Source organism: Mixophyes fleayi, chromosome 2, assembly GCF_038048845.1.
Source record: "Mixophyes fleayi isolate aMixFle1 chromosome 2, aMixFle1.hap1, whole genome shotgun sequence".
NCBI classification, from domain to species: domain Eukaryota; kingdom Metazoa; phylum Chordata; class Amphibia; order Anura; family Limnodynastidae; genus Mixophyes; species Mixophyes fleayi.
Window position 1 is genome coordinate 355721390 of NC_134403.1, and position 25805 is coordinate 355747194.

The 25805-nt window shown below is 40.9% G+C and overlaps 2 protein-coding genes across 3 annotated transcripts in view; one reads left to right on the forward strand and one right to left on the reverse strand.

The window, feature by feature from the left end:
- HUNK (hormonally up-regulated Neu-associated kinase) overlaps window positions 1-25805 on the forward strand; it is a 204467-nt gene that overhangs the window by 51391 nt on the left and 127271 nt on the right. The window lies entirely within an intron of this gene.
- Window positions 1-25805, reverse strand: part of SCAF4 (SR-related CTD associated factor 4) — a 69490-nt gene that overhangs the window by 32141 nt on the left and 11544 nt on the right. For both annotated transcript variants that reach the window (XM_075197157.1, XM_075197156.1), the window contains exons 2-17: window positions 22637-22720; window positions 21834-21878; window positions 21484-21645; window positions 20932-21067; window positions 15964-16103; window positions 13536-13682; window positions 13361-13455; window positions 12763-12895; window positions 12433-12600; window positions 9837-9916; window positions 9033-9223; window positions 8463-8563; window positions 7898-8011; window positions 7374-7530; window positions 7143-7288; window positions 6063-6387 (exon numbers count right to left, since the gene is read on the reverse strand). In XM_075197157.1, the coding sequence (XP_075053258.1) occupies window positions 6063-6387; window positions 7143-7288; window positions 7374-7530; window positions 7898-8011; window positions 8463-8563; window positions 9033-9223; window positions 9837-9916; window positions 12433-12600; window positions 12763-12895; window positions 13361-13455; window positions 13536-13682; window positions 15964-16103; window positions 20932-21067; window positions 21484-21645; window positions 21834-21878; window positions 22637-22720 (2224 nt within the window). The remainder of the gene's footprint in view (window positions 1-6062; window positions 6388-7142; window positions 7289-7373; window positions 7531-7897; window positions 8012-8462; window positions 8564-9032; window positions 9224-9836; window positions 9917-12432; window positions 12601-12762; window positions 12896-13360; window positions 13456-13535; window positions 13683-15963; window positions 16104-20931; window positions 21068-21483; window positions 21646-21833; window positions 21879-22636; window positions 22721-25805) is intronic.

The following is a 25805-nucleotide window of genomic DNA, read 5'->3' on the forward strand; positions in this document are numbered from 1 at the left end:
TTCTGGGACTGGAATGACTAAACCTGAGGAGAATAAGCACTAGATTATTTTCCCATAGGCAAGAAGATATACAGATATCTCAGACTTACAATTCCTCTTGCCCATGGCGAGAATCATGGACCGATGGTTCGATTCCACCCGCTCGGTGGAATCGAATCATCGGTCCTTGAAGAAAAGCAGATGGGTTCCCACCACAGCAGTTCCTATCATGCTAACTGTTTGAAGGCTTGGGTGCTGGATGCTTAGCTATTCAAGCAAGTATGCCACTCTGTGACATCAATGAGGAGTAGAAGATTGTCCTCTGGATTGCGGACTCAACTTTTCCTAGGCCCCAAAAGTCAGTGGGCATTGACGGGTAGAAAAAAAACCATGGCGCTGGAGACCCCAGAGGCAGTCCCACGGTGGAAGCTGCAGCAGTGTTACCTCCTCAGCCATCACGGATGTGGATATACCGACCAGGGGAAGCATTTCAATTAGGAAAAACTATTATGTAGTCCATGCAGTCTTGTTGAAGCCCAACATTCTTCAATTGCCAATAGTACAGTGTTTTTCCCCTCCCTGGGACACCTACCATTCACTGTATTTAGAGGGATTTCTTCACAGATATATAGCCTTAGAGCTGCTGCGTCACATCTACATTGCTATGGAGAGACCAAGCAGCACCAAAGGTGAACCGCACATGTTCTAGCTATATGTAAGTGTAGGGTTCCTCTTAAATAAAGCGAATACTAGGGTTCCCACGGGAGGGACCCCAACAAAGTACTATTCTTGCTAAGGGATTTTATGGTAGAAAATCCCTTTAACTAAAGATTAAGAATAGCTTCATTACAAGAATTTGCCTATAGAACTTAAATCTGTATCATCTTTACAAAGCACAGTTGCAGGACTATTTATATCCTAGAATGCTACTAAACCTTACGCATTTTACAGTTTCAACAATTTACAAAGCATGATCACTAACTGCTGTCTTTTTATACATTACAAAACAATGAATCCAGTGTTCATTCAGTGAAATGAAAAACAAAACAAAAAGCTGGGGAGACAGCAAACCTTTAAAACATGCCAATAAGACAGATTTCTTTAATGTCATCAGCCTAGTACAAAAGAATGTTTTTTTTGACAGAATTAACAGGGGCTCAATAAACGACATACTGTAAAAACGGAACTCTGCAATACAAGCTTTTTAATGTCAGCTAATTGAACACTGTTTAATTTAGTCAAGAAGCAGGAAATACTGTACCCAAACAAAGGTGTGATAAAATAAGTCACACTGACACTTATAAGGTTTCAGGTTGGTATAGTGTTGGTTGTGGAGGGAGCTTGGGGAGTTGGCACCTAACTAGTTAACTTTTAGTACTGCAGACAGTCCCCTCCCCTCTACAATCCCCCTGCCCCCTCTTGTTCAGTTAATTAAAAAGCCCAAGGAGAAAAGGCCAGTCAAACAAGAGCACACAGAAGAAAAGCAGAAGGGAGGGATCGCAGTGTCCCCCAGACGGAATCAGAGAAACGGATTTAACGTAAGTACATAAATCCTCTTCTCTTTCATCCAGTCTGGGGGACACTGCTTACCATGGGAACGTTCTAAAGCAGCCCCCTAAGGGTGGGACTACTCTGAAAGCCCCGCTCGTAAAGCACTACGAGCGAAATTTGCATCCGCGGATGCAAAAACATTAAACTGGTAACATTTCGTAAAGGTGTGGACAGAGGACCAGGTGGCTGCCCTGCAAAGCTGGTCTGCAGAAGCCCCATTTCTCGCTGCCCACGACGCCCTTACCGATCTGCTGGAATGGGCCGTAAGTCTCTCCGGCACAGGACGGTTAGCCTTTATGTAACCTTGCTTAATGGTTGCCGTAATCCATCTTACAATGGACTGTTTTGAGGCTGGCCAGCCTCTCTTATTGGCATCACAAAGAACAAACAGGGAATCAGTACGTCTAATCTGAGAAGTTCTTTTGACATTAATGCGGAGAGCCCTAACCACATCTAACTTTTCCATAGACTGTTGATCCGAATGGGAGGTAAATGAGAAGACCGGAACTACAATTTCCTGGTTCAGATGGAAAGCAGAAACTACTTTTGGAACTAAGGAAGGGAGGGTTCTTAACAACGCTCTGTCCTCGTGGAAAACCAGACATGGTTCCCGGCAAGACAGAGCTCCTAATTCTGAAACCCTACGTGCAGATGCAATAGCCAAAAGAAAGAGGACCTTCCAGGTCAACCACTTCAAATCTGCCACAAGCAATGGCTCAAAAGGAGGCCCTTTAAGCATATCCAGTACCAGGTTGAGACCCCATGGTGCTGTAGGCGGAACATAAGGAGGCTGAATATGCAAGACTCCCTGGAGGAAAGTCCTAATATCTGGTAAATCCGCTAATTTCAGGTGAAAAAATACTGAAAGAGCCGATACCTGGACTTTTAGGGAACCTAACCGAAGCCCTGCTTCCAGGCCATCCTGCAGGAAAGCCAACAAGCGAGGGAGACGAAAGGAGGACGAGTGACACGTCCTATTTTCACACCATCTGATGTAGGCTCTCCAAATCCGGTGATAGATGTGAGCTGAAACTGGCTTTCTGGCTCGCATCATAGTGTTCACTATGCTGGAGGAAAAACCTCTAGCCCTCCAGAGGCTGGCTTCAACAGCCATGCCGTTAAAGTGAGCTGAGGTAAATTCTGGTGACGGAAGGGACCCTGCAGAAGAAGGTCGTCTCGAGACGGAACACGGAAACCCTGTTCTTCCGCCATAGAGATTATGTCCGCGTACCAGACTCGGCGCAGCCATGAGGGAGCTATTAGAATTACTGGCAGACCTCCCTGCCTTACTCGTCTGAGTATGCGAGGAGGCACAGGGATCGGAGGAAACCGGTATCCCAACCTGAACTCCCATGGCATTGTCATAACGTCCACTGCCACCGCTAAGGGGTCTCTTGCCCTTGCGCAAAACCTCTGAACCTTTCTGTTGTGTCTGGAGGCCATGAGATCTATGTCCGGAAGACCCCACCTCCGAACCAGAGACTGGAAAACTTCCGGATGGAGTGACCACTCCCCCGGCATCATCTGGTTTCGACTTAGGTAGTCCGCCTCCCAATTTCTTATTCCTGGATATCGCTGGAACATGCTGTTCTGCCCAAACCAGAATTTGAGCTGCAATTATTATTGCCGCTGCACTCCTGGTTCCTCCCTGCCTGTTGACATATGCCACGGCCGTGGCATTGTCGGACTGAACTCTGACAGGGTGGCCCTGGAGGAGGGACTGGGCCCCCCTGGAGGGCCAAAAGAATAGCCTTCAGCTCCAGCACGTTTATTGATAGGGCCGATTCCTGAACCGACCAAAGTCCCTGGAGCCGGAGGTGCAGGATTACCGCCCTCCAACCTTTCAGGCTGGCGTCTGTCGTGGCTATGATCCATGACCAATGAGCGAAGGACCTGCCCACTGTCATGTGATCCTGAATCAGCCACCACTGAAGCGATTCTCTTGTGCTCGGAGATAGAGAGATCCTTTGAAGATCCAAACGTAGGTGGGATCCTGACCATTTCGTCAATAGATCCCACTGAAAACATCGAGAATGGGCTCGACCGAAGGGGATGGTCTCGAAGGAGGCCACCATCTTTCCGAGCAGCCGCATGCACAAGTGCATTGAGGGGCTGGGAGAAGACAAGACCTGAGTTGTTATACGCTGAATAGAACTGATCTTCTCGACAGGAAGGAACACCCTTTGCTGGCTGGTGTCCATAATGAGCCCTAGGAAAACCATGCATTGACATGGAACCAACTGGGATTTCTTTAAATTTATTAGCCATCCATGGCCCTTGAGAACCGCCATGGTGAGGGATAAGTGATGACGTAAGCCATTTTCTGTGGAGGATTTGATGAGCAGGTCGTCCAAATAATGCACGACCTTAACTCCCTGAAGGTGAAGACATGCTGCCATTACCGACATGATCTTCGTAAAAATCCTCGGCGCTGTTGAAAGGCCGAAGGGGAGGGCCCGAAACTGACAGTGGAAGGATCCCACCGAGAATCTTAGGAGGGACTGATGATGGATCCAAATGGGAATGTGTTGGTATGCGTCTTTTATGTCTATGGACGCCATAAACTGATCTTTCTCTTAGCCGTTTATTACCGACCTTAGGGATTCCATCCGAAATTTGTCCACCCGTAAGTGCACATTGAGGCCCTTTAGGTTTAGGATGGGACGAAAGGAGCCGTCTGGCTTCTTGACCAGAAACAGGTTTGAATAAAACCCTTGTCCCTTCTGGAAATCTGGGACCCTGCAGATAACTCTTTGAGAAAGAAGAGAGGCGACACAATCCTGTATCGCCTGCCTTCTTGATGGATCTCGGGGTAGTGGGGTTAGGAAGAAACGATGTGGGGCTGGTCCCAACAAGTTTATCCTGTACCCCTCTGATATGATACCCCGAATCCAAGGATCTTGGGAGGACGCTGCCCACTGTTCCTGAAACAAAGACAGACGTCCCCGCACTGGCGCCCCCTCCGGAACAGAGTGGTCGTCAGGATGCAGGCTTCTCCTGAGTCTTGGAGGCCTGGCGCCTAGCTGCAAACGAGGATCTCCCCCTTGTCCGCGTACCCATGGTAAGCAGTGTCCCCCAGACTGGATGAAAGAGAAATAAAATTACATGGAGTACTAAAACACACTGCCCAACTCCGTGGGCACCTAAAAAAAACTGAACAAGAGGGGGCAGGGGGATTGTAGAGGGGAGGGGTCTGTCGGCAGTACTAAAAGTTAACTAGTTAGGTGCCAACTCCCCAAGCTCACTCCACAACCCATGGTAAGCAGTGTCCCCCAGACTGGATGAAAGAGAAACTTAATATACGCTACAAACCCAAACTGTCTACGTGCAAATATACTCTACACAGCTTAGGCTTGTTCAAATTATTTGCTTTAATGCAAGAAAAAGTGCTGAAAACTTAGGGAAAATTCATTCCCTGACAAACTGGTCACATTTTCTTATTTGATAGTGTCAATTTAAGCTGTTGTTCTTAGAGATGCGAGTTCATACAGAGATCAATGATCTGGAAAACTTAAAAAGGCTAATACCAGTCTAATAGAGCCTATGGATGCAAACCTGTCAGACATTGTCCCAGCACCTATTTACTAATTAAAACTATCAAAATATGAATATAAACAATGCATCACCGAGATGCTTATAGTCGTTAAAAAAATCTAATCTGCGGTGCACAAAATGAATCTGAATAATGCATCAGTAACTTCCTTTTAATCAGTGAGAATATATTCAGAACTGTGAAACAACCTCTTCAAAGAGTGCAGTAATGTCAGACTAATCTGAGAAGCAAATTCCTTGACACCGGTCACATAGTAACAAGGTCGGTTGTCAGCTCAGTAAGAACCGCAGTGCACGAACCACTGTTAACAGTTTACAAAAGGTTGCATATCATCTGTAGCAACAAACACTTAAATGAGTATCAATATCATTGCATCGATGAAAGATAAAAAAAAACAAGTGGAGACTAGAGTTGACCAACAATTTTCACACTACCCATGCCAGGACTTCATCGCTGTGCAGTTTTTATGACCAACTTTCAACCTGTGTAAAAAGCTTGGACCAGAAATGTTAATTTAAGAATGCTATAGGAGTACTTTTTGTCTTTCTGTTCACTTGAGTGATATTATAAAGACAATTTAAGAGCAAAACTATAAAAAAAAGTGTCAAGGCACTTTCGATACAACCAAAAATTCTTCTGTCTGTACATTGCCGAAACCATGTCCATATCACCAACTGTTTGGGGCAGAAAAAGTTACTGTGACAAGCACTTTATAAAACCCTTTAGTAATGAACCCATGATCCAAAGAGGCACATGCATTTTATACCTATTAGGACAAGAAAAGGTGAGAACTTTGTACAACACAATTGTCATCTACTAAAAGGTCAGTGACAATATTTATCATTGCATGATGTGTAAGTAACTGTTATACCATCATAAACCCACAATATTAGGAGTTCTAAGTCATATTACAGGATACTCTAGCAGGCATTTTTTTTGTCAAGAAACAAAAACATTTTGCTCTCAAATTAGCACCTACCTGGTGGCATCTGCATTGGGTTAAATCCTGGCCTCATAAATGGTGGTGGGGGAACACCAGGAGCAAACCCAGGAGGAGGTATGTTTATGGGACCTGGAAAGCCTGGAACATGCATTCCCTGAGGCAAATGCATTCCTTGCAATGGTGGCAATGATGGCGGAATATGCAATCCTTGTAGGGGAAGGACCCCTTGTGGTGGAGGCAAACCCTGTGGAGGCGGTAAGCCTTGAAGAGAAGATAATGTAGCACTAGCATGAAGAGCCTGAACTGTCGGCACTGCAGACAGAGGTGGAACAGATGGAACTGGCTGAAGACCTGGAACTTGCTGATAAGGCAGAAGGAGAATATAAATCAAATTGATCACACACTTAAAATACAGACATAGAAGTTCAACAATTGACAGCTATTACAAAAACATTCAATGCAAAAATGAAAAATTTTTTTTGCATCATGACTGAAATTACAACACCCCACAATGGTTTTAAGACACCAAATTGGAATTTGGACACCTGCAAATTACTGTACAGTCATTTACACTCTTTACCTCAAATTATCGATTACACCAGGGATGGACACCTTTATGACAACGTTAGGATACTGCAAGAGAATCATTTACCTTGACAACTTAAGGACTGTAGAAAGCTGCCCCTATTGTAATATACGAATTGTCTATACCATTGTTACAGGTCTTTATTGTGGAATGTTTATGACAGAAATAGCTGCTGTCAGAGCTCCAAACATTTAAACTGTGTTCAAACTTGGCATACATAGTTCATTAAGTCAGTGGTTCCCAAACTGTGCTCCCTGGGGTGCCGCAGCGATCACACAGGGGTGCCGCGACCAGGGCAGGCGATAAGCAAGGCTGGGGACTACTTGGTAATTATTTTGGCTTAGGGGTGCCTTGAAAAAATTATGGAGAACCTAAGGGTGCCTCGAACAGAGAAAATTTGGGATTCACTGCATTAGGTGATTTTTTTTGTCACAGAACACCCAATAGTCTAAGGAGGAGAGTGAAGCAAACATTTAAAAAATAAAAATATATAACCCAAAAACCACCATGAAATAGTTTTGCAGGCTCACCATTGAAGGCATTGTTGGACGAATCTGGACAGAGAGCAGAGGTACAGGTTGAGGTATGGGCGAATTCTTTTCAGTTTGTGCACTCTCAGGTGCTCCGCCTTGAGATGCATCCGTACTCTCTGCCTTTTTACTGAAAGCTTTCCATTCTAAAATAAATAGGTCATTTTGTAAACCTTACAACCTTTAGGACATACACTATGGCATCTTTCAGCAGAATATGAATTCTGTTACCTGGACACAAGGTGTCGTTATCCAGCATTCCTCCTCCACAAAACGATTCAAGATCCTCAGGTTTGACTTTATTCCACGGTATATATGTAACGCCTATTTCTACGTCCCAGTACTGCTTAAACTCTGCTTTAATTCCTTTGTTTAATGCCCATGCAATCTATATAATAAAGAGTAACAATCACACATCAGTAAAATACTACTATACGTGTTTAAACATACCACTATTACGCAAAAACCCTCATATAGGGACCATAATAAGTAGTGTTCAGTCTAGAGCTGGTCATACAGACGCTGCTTTCCTTTTTTATTTTTATGTGTTTTACGGATGTCTATTTCCATCTTCTCTCTCTTCAGGCAGTCCACCACAAAACCAAATAAAAGCCTCATATATTGTAATACAACAAAAATAAAGCTGAACATAATGGTTATAATGTATATTAAAATTATGGTCAAAAAGGACTATTATTTTCTTTTTATCTGTATGCATTATATCATGCATAAGTGATCAGTATTAAACATCTTACCTTTATTGCTTTTTGGTTGACTTTGAAGTTTCCTCGACTCAATTTCTGTAAAGCACGATATGCATCCAACCTGTGCACCATAACAATGTAAGCACAGCCTCGTGGGGGAATCATCTAAGGAAAAAGGGATACGCAATCTCAGTGGGTCACATAAAAAGCGTGAATGCAAATCCATGGATAATGTCCTGTTTTGAGGAGCTTTGCTGAATGGTGATACATAGTGTACATTTTCTGTACTTTAATGGCTCATGAAATGTGCTAAAAAAAAAAAGAACAAACTAACAAAAAAAAAAACAAAACCCAAAAACATATTTGAACCTCAAAAGGAGGCAACCTATACAAATGCTATCAGGTGTGCAGAACGGGTTTAATGACTAGATCATGATTAATTCCACTAAATTTATCTTAAGATGTGCATCTTTTACAGTATAGTCGACATCCAGTAATCACCTTCATTAACAGAAATGTACAATAATCCCCACTTTAGTATCAATAACCATTTTAAAAGGTTTGAAAATGCAGACACAAACTAATAACGATTACTTGGTTGTGTTAAATTACTTACATTGATTGACTCAATAGGTCCAAATTCTTCTAAGAGGCTGCCAACATCTTGTTGAGTTGTTCTTTTGTCCAGCTGTCCGACCCAGAGCGTAGTGCTGCAAACTGTACACACAATAGAAAATGAAAGAAAGGATCAAACTGCCGGCGTCTTATCACTTTTTTTGGAAACAACGTTAAGAAGCTCTTAAGTTCTCTTTTATTGGGATAGACTACCCATCAACAGAATTGCTCATATGTATGTACCTTAAGCAATCATTTTGATTACCCATATGCACACTTCAATTAAGGTAGCAGTCAAATGAAACAAAATGCTTTGTAAAAGTCTATGTCCGTTCTCCTTTTCAACTGCCACACAAGCGCTACACATTTTAGCAGTTTTCAGCAGTTGACTATGTAAAACTGACAAAGCTGCTGTTTTCCTGCCAACAGGGAAACAATTCTGAAATAGGAAAGCTTCTTTCCCTGGTTTTTCTGCTGCATTAAAATATATTTTTTGAAATTACTCTATGTATACTAAATATTGACACACACCACTGAAAAGCTCTAAATGAGTTGGTATAGTGACACTCACCACTAACTGCATTAGCTTTAATAGTGGGAAGACCTTTCATCTTACGCTCCCGTTCCTTTTCTCGGTCACGCTTTTCCTGTGAGCGGGATTTTGGGGAGTGACGGCGTCTTTCACGGGATCGAGAACGAGAGCGTCTATGTCTAGATCTGCGAGACCGTGAACCAGATCGAGATCGTCTTCTCTTTGGTGATCTACAGAAGAAAAAATAAATAAATATATATATATATATATATATATATATATATATATATATATATATATATATATATATATATATATATATATATATATATATATATATATATATAAAACTCATTTTCCATCACCTTCCAATGTTAACACAGTTTAAACATTCTGCGGCGCTATACAGTCATAGGAACATCACTTCCTGTCACAGTGGAGTGTACACTCTAATTTATGACAAGCACATAAAAGGAAGAGAGCTAGAATCCTGAAAGAACTTTGAAAATTGTGAGGAAACCAGAGCATCCAGAGGAAAACTATGAACATAAATGCCATGCAGACACTCTGGTCGACAGCAGCTCTGCGGGGCAGCAATGCCAACCGCTGTGCCAGTTATTCATTCATTAGTAAAATTCATGCATGGAAAAATATTTTGAGGCTGACAAAAATTACATTTTATAAGACTAAAAGGACAGCTAATTAAAAGTCATTATGAACAAGGTTTATATATTTCAAAAAATAAAGGTGGAGGGCGGTTTAGAAAGTTTTTCACTCAAGTGCCAGAGATGAGCGACATTAAAGTAAATGCATGTCTCAAACATGATGGGTTTAATGTCATACCTGGATACAGATTCCTGATGTTCCTGCATATGGCGCTTGGATTCTTGAACACTAGGTTCTTCTACTTCCATGGATTCTTCCTAAGAAGATGGAAAAAGCAAACAGAGCGTTTTTCATTCTGCTTAAATAAAGGATGTTAATAAAATATATTCTTGTACATGAATGCTTTTCACTGGGACATCAGGACTAAGGATCCCAAGGACGAGTGTGAACCACTAGACAGTATGGACAGAGCAGAATATCTGGCTGTTGGAGCTCTGCTACAGGAGCAGTAAGGCAGTTTCCAGAGGGGCCATCACATCATAGCACCAGTAGGTGCAGTGTATTTCCACATAAACCGTGTACTTGGGTCAGCTATCAAATATAACTCCCCTTGTCAGCATTAACAATAATGCACAATAAAATAACTAGTTGCTGTGGCACCCACTAATATACCAGTAATGTCAAGATACAAGTCACCATTAGTAATAAAGCAAAATATCAGCAAGCACTTTTGTGCCAAATAAGCCAGTACGAAAAGCTATGCCCTGTAATAAGCCACCACTAGTACAAATATGCAATAATATTTCAGCAACTCTAGAAATGCCTAGTAATAGGTCACTAGTAGAAGTACTGCTCAGTAATGTGATGTTAGTACTGTAAAATGTCAGCAGTATTAGTGCCCAAAACTGGGATTTTTGTGCTAAATACTTTTCTCTGAATTAACTGTGAGACAATGGAACAGTGGGTATAGAGGCCCAACGAGTAGGACTTGACTCCTGAGACAGTCTGAACTCCTCTATATCCCCATGCCTGCTGGGAACCAGTTATATACTTGCTGGGGTTTCCTACACCAAGTGGTTTCTCTCACAAAGTGTATGGAAATGCAGTTAAACGACACAGTTGAACAAACAGGAAACAACCTCTAGTACATGCCATTAACAAGCTTCACCTGCTGCAACCTGTCACTTCACGGCTTATTTGACAGTCCTGGAAATCATTACTTGGTAATTATGTCTCTGTTTATCTTATTTCTCCATGACAATCGTACATAATTGCCCAGCGCGAAACAGAATGGAACAACAATAATTCCATTCTGTTTCGCGCTGGGGAATTACGTACGATTGTCATGGCTTATATAGGAGTATAGACCAACTCCTATCTCTTTGTTCCCCTGGCTGCCTTATATCACCCTCACTTGGAAAGCGCAGATCCCCTATTTCTCTTTCATATCTTATTTCTCCGCTTCATTCTCACCCTTAACTCAATTATAGAACTGCTTTACCAGAACATTGTTTTGGCATAGTATTGCCTTGCTCTGTTTTACCACTTAATGCATTGCTGATTACATTGCCAGTCATACCTCCATGGTCACCATCTGGACTGCTACACTGCCAGGGCCCAGTCACCTCATTGTCCTTGCATCAAACTGGACACTGCCAAAATAGGCTCCTGCACCATCATGGCCTCAGTATCTTGCAGACCTCTGAGCAGCCATAATTCTCAATTTTTGTGAAAACTCTCAGGGCTGACTCCAGCCCATGCGGTTGAGCCCAAATTTTATAACAAGTGTGGACTGTGAATCTGAGAAGGCATCCCTATGGCTATTACATCAACCTTTTAATCCCATTTTTTCACTTTCACTTAAACACTTTTTTTTTTTAACCTAATATTTTGCAAAGCATTTAACAGCTGGGACTGTTTTAATGGATACGAATAAAGCGATCAAATTTAGATAATAGTGTGGTCCACAAGATTGCCTCCATATCAGAACCTTTTTCTATGGTCTTTGAATTGGGTAATTATGCATTCCTGGTGCCCATGGAGACAATGAAACCTAGAGGTTGAATTCCTACCCAAATGAGTTCCACAAAGAACCTTATAGCCCATACATGGTCAAAACAATGTCAACAATTCAGACTTTGGCTTACTAGAGTGCAAGCCTTCTTTAAGCCGTTTCAACAAAAGCCAAGGTCAAGACGGCCCTAAAAAAGAGTCCCCGCCAGCAATCCATTTGGACTTTTAGACAGCTTTGCACTTTCTATCAGTGCCTTTCTTCAAAGGCACTTCAAGAGACACTGCATCGGAGACAATAAAAGCTGTGGTCAAGCGCACTATGGGGACATCCACCTTTGAAGGGTATGCCAAATATTCAGCATCCTCACTAGGGTTGGGATAAAGGGTCCGAAGTCTACCTGAAACTTCCCACATTTGGCCTAAGCCTCAGAGTAAATCTTCTACTTGAGAGAAAGGAAATTACGGTTTCTTCCTCTTGAATAATGATGAGTCTTGAGTAACAAGCTCCTCACTGTCCTGAATGCAAAGGACCTGCCGCACCAAGTCGCCCACCTATCTTCTAGGAGTCCTCATTCAAGCAAGAGGAATCCTTAAAGTCTGAATCATGTTCTAAGAACCATCACCTTCCTCCCGAGAGGAAAATGCTTTAAAACAATGCTGTACCGATCCACAATCAACTAAACAATTAGAATACCTAATGCATTTAACATTACTTAATACCATATGCTTGCAAAGATTAAGAAAAGCCCTTTAAATAGAATGTTTACTATGCTTGTGCTTTCTACCACCAGAAGACTGGCAAACTGTTCAGAAAAATTACCTGCTGTGGATCTTTCGGCATCTGTATATCATTTTGCTGAATTGGGAAAGTCGCTTGTAGAAAAGACGGAGGAGGCGCTTGAGACACTACCGGTGGAACCATAGTTGGGAAAGTTTGAGCAGAAACCATACCAAATCCAAGCATTTGTCCATTTGGGGGGACTGATGTCTGTAAAAAAAAAAAAAATCAAGGTAATTAGTCAATAAAAGAGAAACAGAGAAAGATTCTTTTAGAATAGTCCGAGTTCAGGCCAGCGAACCAAACATTAATAGGAAGGGGGGGGGGGGGGGGGGGCAAACATCATTGATATGTAGAAGGATTACAACATACTTGATTAAGCAGAGGCTCCTGAGGCATCGCCATCATTCGTTGTTGAAGAATTTGAAACTGATCCATGTTTGACATTTGCCCTGGAATTTGTGTAAATGATGCTGGAGGTTGGATGGCCTCACCAAGGAATGGGCTGCGGCACAATGATTAATATTAATTATCAAATTCTACTTTCAATTTAGTTTAGTAGTGTATATTTAAAATAATAAAACAAATGTTGCATTACTGTTCAATACTTTTCTTGTACCCTATACTGGGAGACACAAGTACCATGAGTAGATACTGCCTATAGTATATGTTAGACACAGTGCAAATAAAAGGTAGCTCATGATATGAAGGCAATTCCAAGACACAGAAGTAATAAGTTTATAGTCCCAATGCAGATAGTGGTCAAAGGACAAAAAAAAAAAAAAAAAAAAGACAGAAATCCCTACACGCTTTATCTGTGGACCACAATACAATGTTAGACTTTTTCTTTGCACTTTAAAATATACTGAAAGTGAGTAAAAAGTTATGACTCAATCTATTTAACCCTTTTTATATACACACACACACACACACTAAAAGTACCAATTTTCAGGCCAATCTCTGTACTCACAAAGGCTGTGGAGGTGTTGGAGAGGGGCTTGCTGCCTCTTTCTTTGGCTCATCCGCTGCTTCTGGCTCATCATCATAATCAAATCTCTCGAGCAACTAGAATACAGGAAAAACAAATTAACACTAACTGTCAGGACTGGTCAACTACAAGATCTTCTACTTCTAGGAATCATCACCTTATCAAAAGCAGTTTTCCTCTCTGTCTGGTGTGATGGGGGATTCATCTGAGCAGTAATTGCTTGCATCTGTGCATACATATTCTCATCAATAGTTGGAGATTGTGGCTTTGGAGGTTGTTGGAAAGTCTGAAGTATCTGCTGGAGCTGTACAAAAATACCAGTAGACAATTTCAGAACAAAACCCATAAACTCTGTACTGTGACAGATTATATAACATAATACATTTGAAACAAAGCAATTATGAGCAGTAAGAACTTAGTCCTAAGAACAGCCTGTCCTAATAAAAAACAAGGAGGGGAGACTTACAGGAGAGCCCCCAACTCAGAAACACACCTAGCTGTAGAGTACCAGGAGAAAAACAATCTTCCAAATCAAGAACTTGAGATCCCCTGAATCCAGTGTCTCAAAAGGGAGGATGCTGCAAGGCTTTGAGCACCAGGTTCAAATTACAGGGAGCCAATGGAGGAGAGAATGGAGGCTGTACACACAGTTTTTCCTGAAAGAAAACTGAAAAGGCAGATACCTGGAACCTTCAAGGAGCTAAGTCTCAAGCCCCCATCCAGCCCTTCCTGCAGGAAAGCTATCAACCGCACCAACCAGAAGGAAGAAGTAGGATACCCTTTGCACTTGTACCAGGAAATGTAGGTCTTTTAGATCCAAAGACAGTTCCTGCCTGATACAAGTTTGGTTGAACTCTGGAGCAGGCAATAAACATACTGGAACTCACGGCGATATTCAAAGTCCCTGAAAACGGTACTGAAGGGTGACCGCCCTCCCTAGTCTGAGGCTGGCGTCTTTGGTTACCTGTGTCCAATCCCTTATGTTAAATGGCGATCCATTGAGGTGGTCTGCCTTCAAACACCAAAAATGGGATTGGCGCACCCTCTGAGATAGCCTGATGCACAGTGGTCAGTTGCATGTGAGACTTGTTCCACTTTGATATTAAATCATTTTGAAACTCCCTGTAGCGGAACTTTGCGAACTGTACTCTATTGAAGGTGGGGACCATCTTGCCAGAGACCCTCACACAGAAATGCAGTCAGGAGAGACTTGACCAGTTCCTGCAGCGAGAGGATATTGTCCTCTGGCAGTAGAACTCTGTGAAAGAAAGAGAAACAATCATCCCTTAAAGGACCATCTGCTGGGAAGGAATCTGGTTGCATTTCTTAAAACTGATTATCCAACCCGTGTCATTCCAAAGTACGTATCGTCTCCCGGAGATGGGCCTGAAGCAAAGTCAGATCAGGGTCCCCCACTTCCCCCTCCTTCTGGGATGAGAGTTCCATACTAGACTCTTCCCAAAACCGTAAAACTACCAGAAGTTGGCGCTTCTGGACATGGATGCAGGAATTAAAATTCTGGGTGGATTCCTGCTCATCTCTCGACTGGCGGCGAGCCGATGAGAGCGCTCCGTCACTGCCAGGGTCAAAGACCTTGCCCAGGCTGGCTCTGCCACCTCTGCAGGAATCCCCACAAATGAGCGTGAACACTGGTCCTCCGCCTCGCAAGCCGCATCCTGGCCAGACCATGCACATGGTACTTTAGAATGGAACATGGAGCAGGCAATAATATTTGCCACTGTACCTCCTTCAGGGTGAGACCAGAAAGCATTCTCCTTCCCAGACATAAGAATGAGGGAAGCAAAGGACAGTAGAAAGAAGAGAAAAACTTCCTCTTGCAGTGCACTTCCTAAGATGTGTACCTGCAATACAGAGACAGACCAGAGAGAGAGCAAGAAGAAAAACAAAGCCCCCTAACAAGCTTACCACCCCCAAAAGCACCCCCCCTGCAGAAAGAGGGTCTAAAGGGAAGGAGACTGAAGCTGCTGCTTTGTAAAAGATGGGTGCTGCTCTTACACGGACTGTCTGGCAGGCTTACCAGAGTGGGAAGCAGGTGAAGGAGGCAGTGCTGTACAGGGATCACACCTTCCCATAGGGCCAGCAATGGTCCCCTGAATCACCCTCTCATCCATTCAACTGGGGAAAACTGGAAGCATGAGGACGTAGAAACACTTCCTCTTTAGGTGGGATTGCACATAGGGTAGCGGATCAGTTTTTGGTCTTCCAACCAAAACTGGCATTTTTGGACACAAAAATTGAACATGTAAAACTGGAAATGTTTGAAACAAGGCCCACATGGCGTCTCGACAGCAGCTCAGCTGAAGCGTCATGTCGCTCACGATGCACTCACATATATACTAGACACATTGTAAGATATATGCTGTAAATAATGAGCCGTTACTTTGACCTACTCACACAACCTGCTAATATCCAGCATGTCAATTTTGCTATTCTGAACATAAAATGACTACAGGGAAAATAAGTTGCAGTTCCTGGTATTATGAATATATTAAAGTTGTCATGCCGCTCACAATGCACTCACATATATACTAGACACATTGTAAGAAACAATTAAAAATAAATACCTGTTGTCCTTGGCTACTTTGAAACAACTGAGCTACAGCTGCAAAAGCATCTGAGCTTGGTAACTGTGGGACAGATACGGCAGGACCAGAACTGGGAGCATCCTCATTAAGATCCAATGGTAAGACAGGAGGTGGAGAGCCTGCAAAAGAACAAGACTTTGTAAGCATTAATTTGTTCAGGATCTTTCACAAAAGGATTAGAAATTTAATGTGTTTTGAGACTGGAGCAAATATCCATGACGTCAAAGCAGTTCTCTTGTCAAAATTAGAATGAGGTTTTGTTCTGCTATTATGTCTGCCAACTTCAATGTTTTATTTAACTTTAATGTGTTATGTTACACAATGCTGTATGGAGGGGAAAATGCAGTCTCAAACTTCAACACTGAATCCAACACGGACATTTTAGAAAGCCGCTCTTTTCTAGCCAGAAGCTGGAGCTCCCATAGTCACAGTAAAGAAATTCTGCTTCCTTGTCAAGCTGTGAAAACAGAGTGCAGCACTTACATAGGTAGTTATCTGAAGCATGCCTTTGGCAGTAGCATAAATTTCATCCCACAGCCTCAGCCGAAAATGGGAGCTGTGTGATGCAGCGGAGGTGGTGAGTAGCAGAAGGACCAATCAGAAGCCGCAGCCATTGCAGCATCTTATTGGTCCTCCTGCACACATACAGGAGCAGCTATGTAAAAAGTGCTATGGTAAATATACTATTTATGCAAGTGAAGAAAACCAAATGTATAAAAATGGATAGTTATTAGACATCTTTAAAAAACACTTTACTAAAAAGTCTTTATTAGGATGAGAAAAGAGGATTTTTGTACTTGCGTTAAATTCACTCTTCCGATTCCTATTGGGGGACACTGCTAACATGGGGTAGATACTAGTCTAGGAGCTGGGAACTTAAACTGCAGTTTGAGAAGCTCTTTCCCGCTATAACAGATAATCTATTAACAGAACCCCATAAGAAAAAGTTAAAAAGATTAGAATAACTCACTCACAAAATACAAACACTGGAAAATCCAACAGGAAAAAAAAAACCCACACAAGCTTATTAAAGTGCCCCCCAAAAGGAATCAGAAATGAATTTAACGTAAGCACAACAATCCTCTTTTCACATTCATCCAATTTGGGCAACACTGCTATCATGAGGATGTTCCAAAGCTGCCCCTATGAGCATGTAAGCTCAGACAAAGTGGTGCGCAAAACCTTCCTTTCAAAGAAAGCTTCTTTGGAGGTAAGCACATTAAAGTGGTAAAAAAGAGTTCAGCCAAAGCTCCATGTCGAGCCAAGGAAGCATTCAACGATCTGGTACCAGGGAGTCCTGATGTTCTCTGGAATCAGTTTTCCAGCGCCAATATACACCCTCTGAACAACTGCTCTAATCCATCTTGCAATGGTCTGCTTGGTCACTGGCCATGCTCTCTTTTCCACATCGTAAAGGAGCAGTAGGTTCTGTCCTCCTCAAAAACAAAGTTCTATTCAAATACATTTATAATGCTCCGACCATATCTAAAGATTGAAGAGACTCATCACCTCCTGTGGACCCACTGTCTTAGAGAGGGAATATAAGTGACCTGGTTGACACCTTGCTGAATTGATAGCCAAGATAGCAATGTGAGGAACTTAAGCTTCACCGTGGTTAATGGTTCTGTGAGGCCGAGAGGACCAAATTGATATCACAAGGTGAAGTTGGAGGGATGTAAGGTGGCTGAACATGGAGGAGTAACTGCAAGAAGGTCAGGACCTCCATAATAAGGGCTAATTACTTTAGAAAATAGACTGACAGGACTGAGACATGGACCTTAAGAGAAATCTCCACACACTATTGTGAATTTTTATAGAGACAAGTTTCCTCGTTTTAAGTATAGTCTCAATGACCTCTTCTGAAAGACATTTTACCTCTAAGGATCAAGCAACACAGTTAAAGCCAGCCAAGCTAAATTTTTGAGAAGAAAGGGAACCTGGTTTAACCGATCGTTCCGTAGAGGGAGCCTCTGTCCCTAAAATGATGACGTTAGAACCTTTTGTCAACTTGGGAGTTACTAGGATACTGGAGTCTCTTTTTTAGTATCTGGGAGAGCATGGCTATTGGAGGAAAAGTTACATCACCCAATAATTCAACAAGACAGCAAACAAGAACCACTGCCAGTCCCAGTTTGTGAGTAGAACAAAACAACTTTATGAAGGCCTCCTTGGCTTAACCACATCGAACACCAGTTGACCCCATCTTTCCACAATCTGAAGACCTCTGGGTGGAGAGACCATTTCCCAGGATAAATTGCATGCTTGTGTTAGAAGTCTGCTTTCTAATTGTCTACCTACTGGGATGAATACAGCAGAAATTGCCAGGACATATTCTGTAGATCTCAATCTTGGGAGTATTCCTTAAATTGCTAGGGAGCTTCATGTCCCCGATTTATGTATTTTATTGCCGCAGCATTGTTTGACTGAATTTTTACAGCACTGCCTTTTAGGAAAAATTGTGCATTTGCAACCACTGACTTCAAGCATGATTAAAAGAAGCTTTGCCTCCTCATTGCAGGACCGATGTCCCAGCAGTTGACGGTGCAGAGCCACTGCTCCCTATCCCTGTAGGCTGGCATCCCTAGCTACAATGGTCCAAACAGAGATGGTGAGGGGACAACTTCTGTTGAGACTGCCCCCACTCAGCGACTACAGGGAAGACTAGTGTGTCTGAGGCGACAGTCTGATGAATTGAGAGGCCAAGTGAAGACTGGATCTGGAACATTTGACCAGACTCTTGTTTTGGAGACAAGAGATGAACTACACTACATCCCTAAATGCTTCATGATTAGAAAAATAAATATCAGTCCAATATGGTTGATCAAATGTAACAACCCGAACCTGGGTCTACCAGATTGTAGTCCTTCCGCAATCTGATGGGATCATTTATCGACTGCCTTGTTCACTCATGCCAATATCAGCATAAGGGCAGCTCCCGCTTCTACAAAAAAATAGATTTAAAAAAAAAAAATCAACTCACACTCCCTGTACAGTCTTCCAAAGAGACAGTATTCAGAATGGGAATCATGGCAGATTCAGAAAGTCAGGCAAAGTGTGCATCCATCCTTGGCCGCATTTACAATCTACCAGTATCCTAACTGAGCAAAGTATAAATTACCTGGAATCTATTCAAGACCTGATATTTTCCATCAGGTTTAGACCTGGCCTCACCTAGAAGCTTCATCAATTGAAGAGACAATGGGAATAAAACTAAGGTTTCTGTTTCCTTTTGCATAAAGAAATGTCAGGAACTGATGGCTCTTCATATTAACTGCCTGATGCAACGTAACAAACAAGTCCTCAATTAGGAGTGAGCAAAGTTAGCTATGCAATCACTGAGCAAGCGATGCCTAGGCAGGTTCGCCATTTCAGGTTCATCCCACCCAGACATGCACGTCCCACAGCTCTCTGCCTCACATCCTGCACATCGGGGCATCTGGTTTCTGAGGTCCATTAGCAAGTTTAACCTGACATTTGAAACTGGTAAACTATTTAACATTTTTCCCCAACAGACTTTGCCTTAGAATAGCTCTCCTTATTGACATCACAGTAAAGAGACCAAGTGAGAGACTGCTGTAGTGAACAAAATTATATAAAGAATGTCTACTAGAGAGAAACAGGCAATGAACATATGTAGTGCGCTAAAGAGAAAAGATAGTACTTATCTGTCAATGTATTGTAATCTAACTCAATTAAGTACACAATTTGGCAGGGAGAGAGTAACTACAGGATAATATGCACAACACTATAAGGAAAAGTGAAAATACTCAGTAGACAATTTTGCACAGGACAGGATAATTCTCAAGGAGCCTTCCTGAACAAGGAGATAACACTAGAATAGAGGAACTGACATAATCTGTTAGGCTTTGCTGTTAAGAATAGAAAGTGAAGCTGGGAAATGCCAATGCCCCTGTGCCAGTCCAGATAAGGCCCCTGTTCTTAGGACAGACAACCCAATAGTTACACTTTGCTCCACAAAGTTAATCTTCACTGATGACAGTAGGCACGTGAACTGTCCTGGTCACCAATTTGTTAGGGACCAGAGCTACCGCTAGAGTGTGCCCTCTTTCGTCCCTATGAGGGAGAGAAGAAGCGAGAGTACATTGCCTCAAACATACTTCAAGAGTGTGGCCTCCATATTGAAACCAGCGCCACTCAGCATTCGTAGAATCGGGACTCTCCCTCACTGCCACCAATGGCAGGCAATAGGAATCTCCTCAGGAGCCCTTCCTGAAAAGAACAGAAAGAGGGAGAGGACATGCCAGACATGGCTCCACCTCCTCCCACTGATACACTGCACATTATTCCCATGCAGAAGGACAGTGAACAATGCTGTAGCAGCAAAAATAGCTGCAATAAAATTAAATATTTAAAAGTGGCTGCCTGTGCGCACCTGACCACTAGGGCACTTACACAGGATCCATTGGAATGGGTTTATAATAGTGGAGCTTTGCAAACTGTACAAGTTCTACGTGGCCAGCTCCTGAACCAGTCTCTATACCCCATAATAGCAGTGTCCCTTAAAATATGAAAGAGACAATGTTTTTTTATTGTTAAAGGTTTGTGCTCATTAGCTTTGAGCGTCCAACTAGCTTTTAATGCTTATACAACAAATGCAGCAGTATTTTATGTAGCATAAACACTTCAAACAAACAATTCTGAAATTGACACAAAGTTTATTGTCAGAAAGTGTGCATACAGGTTCATTTGCTTCTAGTATTTTTTTTTGACTTTTCAAACATGAAAACATATTTAATAGGTTTTACGAGCATTAAACTCCTAAAATTATTCCTGTGTAAGCAAATCTTTAGACTAAATTTTATGTTGGATTTATTTGCAGAACCCACTAGTTAGCAAAACTGTCAATTAATCTAAATGCAATGTCAAATATCCTTAACAAAAAAAAATAATTAATACAAGGATAACCATATTTCATAGATGTCCTACCTTCTTCATTGGCAGAACTATCTGCCAGTAATTCTGCTGCTGCAGCACCTGCCGCCATGTCTAGTAATGGCTGGATGATTTCAATTTTAAACACTCCGTTTTTTTGCCATAAGTTCAACACCCGGACGATCTTACTCTAGAAAATTGGTTAATGAAAATGTTAGCTACAAATATTTTTAGTAACATTTGTTGACTGTTCTCATGCCAGGGGCAATTTACCAATGATCAAAACATTTTCAAAATATTCTTGGGGATAAAATCAGTTTCTAAGAGCAGATTTAAAGTGAAATGGCAAAACAGCACATTTATCAACATTATTTAATAAACAGATTGCAAGATCAGGTAAAATGAAGTCATACATTGTTTGCTTGAAGACACCACACATAAAAAGCACCATATCTGTAGATACAATTTTTCTTTCAGAAACATACAATTTCTTTAAACATGTTCCGCACATAAATAAAAGGCAACTATGAAAAGGTAGGGAAACCAGGAACCAATTATCAGCATATGACCATTACATAAAACCATTCAGATATTCGCTTGCACTACCTTCTCTTCGGTTGGGCAGAGATACAAACACTGGAAAGTTGCAGTTAGGTTTTTGGTGAACCTTGGACCAAATACATCTTTGTCAATTCCAAACTGATGGCGAGACTGACGAACAATTGAATCAATGACATACAATCCAGGGACTTTATATTCTGGTTTACACTACGGAGAAAAAAAAACCAAAACACAAAATACCATTATAGATATTTGATTTAAACAACAAAAATCTCAATAATACAACCAAATAAATAAAAAGCAGTAAATCAAGAAAAGAAAAGTTGTAGGAATACAGGGCAGTTCTGCAGCAAATGAAAACAAACCAGAATAAAGGTTTTCAAAGATAAACTCACTTTTTTGACGAACTTCTCCACAATCTGAACCACATGTTTGTAAAGCTGTTGACAGAGGTAAACATACATGAAGTGTGTGAAATATGAGCACTTAAAATTTTCACCAGCAGATATTTCTCAAGACTGGCACTCAATATACAATGCAACTACTTCTATGAAGGCTAGACTGGTCAAACTGCATAAAATGTACACCTTACACTGTAGGGGGTTGTCTTTCATAGTACAGGAACAACGTAAAAGTAAATTAAATTGGGGGACAAGAAAGTGGGTGGAGGAAAAATTCTTCAACAGCAAATTAGGACCATCTCAAACCTCACAAAAATCGTCTTTAAAATAGAGGGGGGGGATTATTCACACATTAATGTTAATATTGTACGTGAATGTTTGATAATATCCATTAACAGAAATGTCTGAAAAGCTAACTATTAATATTTTGAGACAAATATAAAAAAAAAACTTACAATATGTTATAAAAATATTAAAGCAGGCTAAATATTAATTGTACACTAGACTAATATTTGACCATATTTTATTCCAACTAAAGAGTACTCAAATCCATAGCCACTTGCATTTTTAACTTTATTGGATGAATTGGGTATCATGAGTTGGTTATCAGGAAATACTTTGATTACCATTTATTAGAGCCTGATCACCCTTTCAGGGCTTATATTATTTTCAATAATAAAAAAAAAATAATGACTTTACAGTCTCTTCTATCCACCTAATCAGAGATTATTATATTGGGTAACAAATGATAAAACAAAAAAAACCACAAAACCATAAAAAGCAAAATGTTATTTTACCTTAATGGCTTTAATTGCAGCCTTTGTAATAAGAATCATTTTGGCCCGCGAAATAGGAGGCTTCATGTCCATGAGCGAAAAGAGCTAGAAAAAAAAGGAAAATTATTTAAGCAAATTGAAAGTGGCTACTAACCTATAAAAATGCAACTATTTTGTTACTATTTAGCACACTGGATAAAATAAGTCAAACTTGACAGACAACTTCACTTTAGTGTTAGGGTTCCACAGTGACCAGAAGCCAATTGTCTGCATGTTCAAAAGCTATGCACAAAATCCCTGCGCTGGTAAAAACGAGCAGACTGCTAAGCCGGCCACAGCTCTTAATGGAGCTTCATAGTAACGCACACACACACCTCCAGCACCAAGGGCCGGGAGAGCCTTCAAAAAATTACTGCTGAGCATTGACAAGTATGCCATCAAGCAGGAAATTACTGTTCGTATATTTCAGGAGCTTTCTATGGAAAATGACCACTAAAATGAAATTGGAAAAAAGTATTGATTTTAACAAATTTTATGAGTTTCTTGCGAATAAATTATAGAACTTTATTTCCTTGTATACATATGTATACTATATATGTTTACATATATAGTAAGATATACTGTTGTGTGGGTGCATATCCACTATAAAGAAAATTATATTTTATCAGGTGGGTGGATCAAAATACTACAAGCAGTATTTATGGCCATGCAACCACACAAAGAGACGCACTAGTTACAAATAGCTAATCTCCCACATAAATCAATGCTCTCTATTAGCAGATTCAGATGAAGGTCGATGCAAGTCGCCAGATGGAATCCATGAAAATATTTCTAGTGTATACCCAACCCAATGCATTATTTAAAATGGTACAAGTCACATTACAACTTTATTTGCACTTAACACATTAACCTCAAACTATTTTTATGGAGTTAATTTTTATCACGTTTCCACTCTAAAATGCCTAATGACTACAAAACGATATCCTGGCATTACACATTTAGGGGCATATTCAATTAGCTTTTGGATTCGCGGTAACGCGCGTTACCGCGAAAAGTGCGCGTTCTTGTGGGTATTACGGTACCGCATTAACGCGGATTTTCGTTCGCAACCCTATGGGCTGCGAACGAAAATCCACGTTATTGCGGTACCGCGTATTAAGTTTCGCGGCTGTTCCGGCGCGTTACCGCGAATCCAAAAGCTAATTGAATATGCCCCTTAATGTCTTTCACACGGTTGTCAGCCAGCACATGTCCACAGGATCTCCTAGCAGCGATACACAACTCACAAGGACTGAACCAAATATGTAATTCTAGCTCTCCAAATAAAAAAAAATATATATATATATATATATATATATATATATATATATATATTTTAAAAATCCTCAATTCAGTTGTGAGCTCAAGCAATTACAAAAAAAGTCAACAATTAATGAACAGGCAAAATATATAGTTATCCTTTAAGAAAAAAAAAAAAAAAAATATGAGCCAAAAGTGCAAACCCAAAAAGCTAGAATTACTCAACAAAATCAATCCACAAGACAAGTATGGGGTTTGGGAGAGGGGTGGTTGGGGTAAAATAATAAGACAAATTAAGCCTACATGGCAAAAAAACAAAACAAAACTAAAACTAAACAAAACATACAAGATATTACTAATGAATCCATGCCGACAAGGAACCTTATCGTGACAGTATCCTGTTAGCAATAGATTACTTTATAGAAAAAAAAAACAAAAAAAACAAAACAGAAGAGGCCTATTCGAGTATGTGCCTCTTAAAATGGTCTACTGCTGAAAATAAATTGCAAGATAAATCATATCCATGTTTCTGTCCCTATAATTTACAAAATATATTTGTTACCTCTGTACAAAGGAGAACTAGATAAATACATTCAATATATTGTTCTGGGATTATTATTGATATAAAAAAAACATGCTGTAACCTTTAGCCTGGAGTCTTGCTGAAATGTTTATGCGAAGCAGCAGCTGTTACTCAGAAAAGAAAATTACTTTACCAAATTCATATATCCAAACAAACTCTGCTATTTTGCTATTTGCTAGGATGAAAAGGAAGGCAATGAAAAATGGATAAAGTTGTGGGCACCAAATCTTTTCGAGGCTGACATCTATTGACACTGCAATGTAATTTTCTTGCAAGACCCCAATTTTAACACTATAGTAATTACACATAGAAGAGGCAAATCTTTGTGTCCTCCATCAACTTTTAAAGACTTTCTACAACTTAAAAACTTTTGGAAAGTTGTTAATTAGCCATGTAATAAGGACCATTATTGCATATACTCCAAATCGCATTGCTATATAAAGCTTGATGGGCAACAGGCGGCCATTCATTCTTACTTATTCTCTGCTTTAAATCATGAAGCAAAGAATAAGACTGAATGTGATTGGAGCAGCCAGCTTCTGAATCATGCAACCTCTTCTGCATAAATCGGAACACATAGTGTCTCTCCTTCCTATGTGGGCTCCAGACTATGTAACAAAGTAAGTGGGAGATTTTGAAGCAAATGGGGAATCAGACGACATGCAAGGAAATTTTGGAGAAAGTGGAGTAGTCCAAGTGTCACGTGGGGCATTTTATGGCAATTGGAGGTCTGAGTGGCATTTTTGGATGGGTGATGTAGGGATATGGAGGTCATTTTAAGTGCTATTTTATTTATCACAGAGATAAAGTGCATGAGTTTTGATGAGAATAAGCCAATTTACCACTGTAAACAGATTTACCAGTCTGCCCCTCTCCCCATCCAAAAAAAGCATTAAACAAGTCTGGGCCCTCAATACCAAAAATAACCAAAACCAGTCTTTACCACATAAATGCCACTATACACCAGGCAGTGCCACACAACCTGAATTATAAGTGTAGTCTCCATTGAATACTTTTCCATCCCCAGCGCAATCACCTGAAATATTAGAATGAGAACCTGACAATTGGTGCATACAGAAAACATTTAGCAAGGTTTCCCATTATTACTCCTGTCAAAGAAATATTAATGGCAGTGCACAGTGTTAAATGTTATGGCCATTCAGAATACAATATCTTTACTTCTATCTAAAGACAACGGGACATATTTTCTGGAGACCTGGTGGTGGGTTAAAAAAGAAAACTAAAATGTGAAAAAAAGCACTGAAACTAAAGACACTGAAAAAACAGTTGGCAGCACAAAAACTTTAA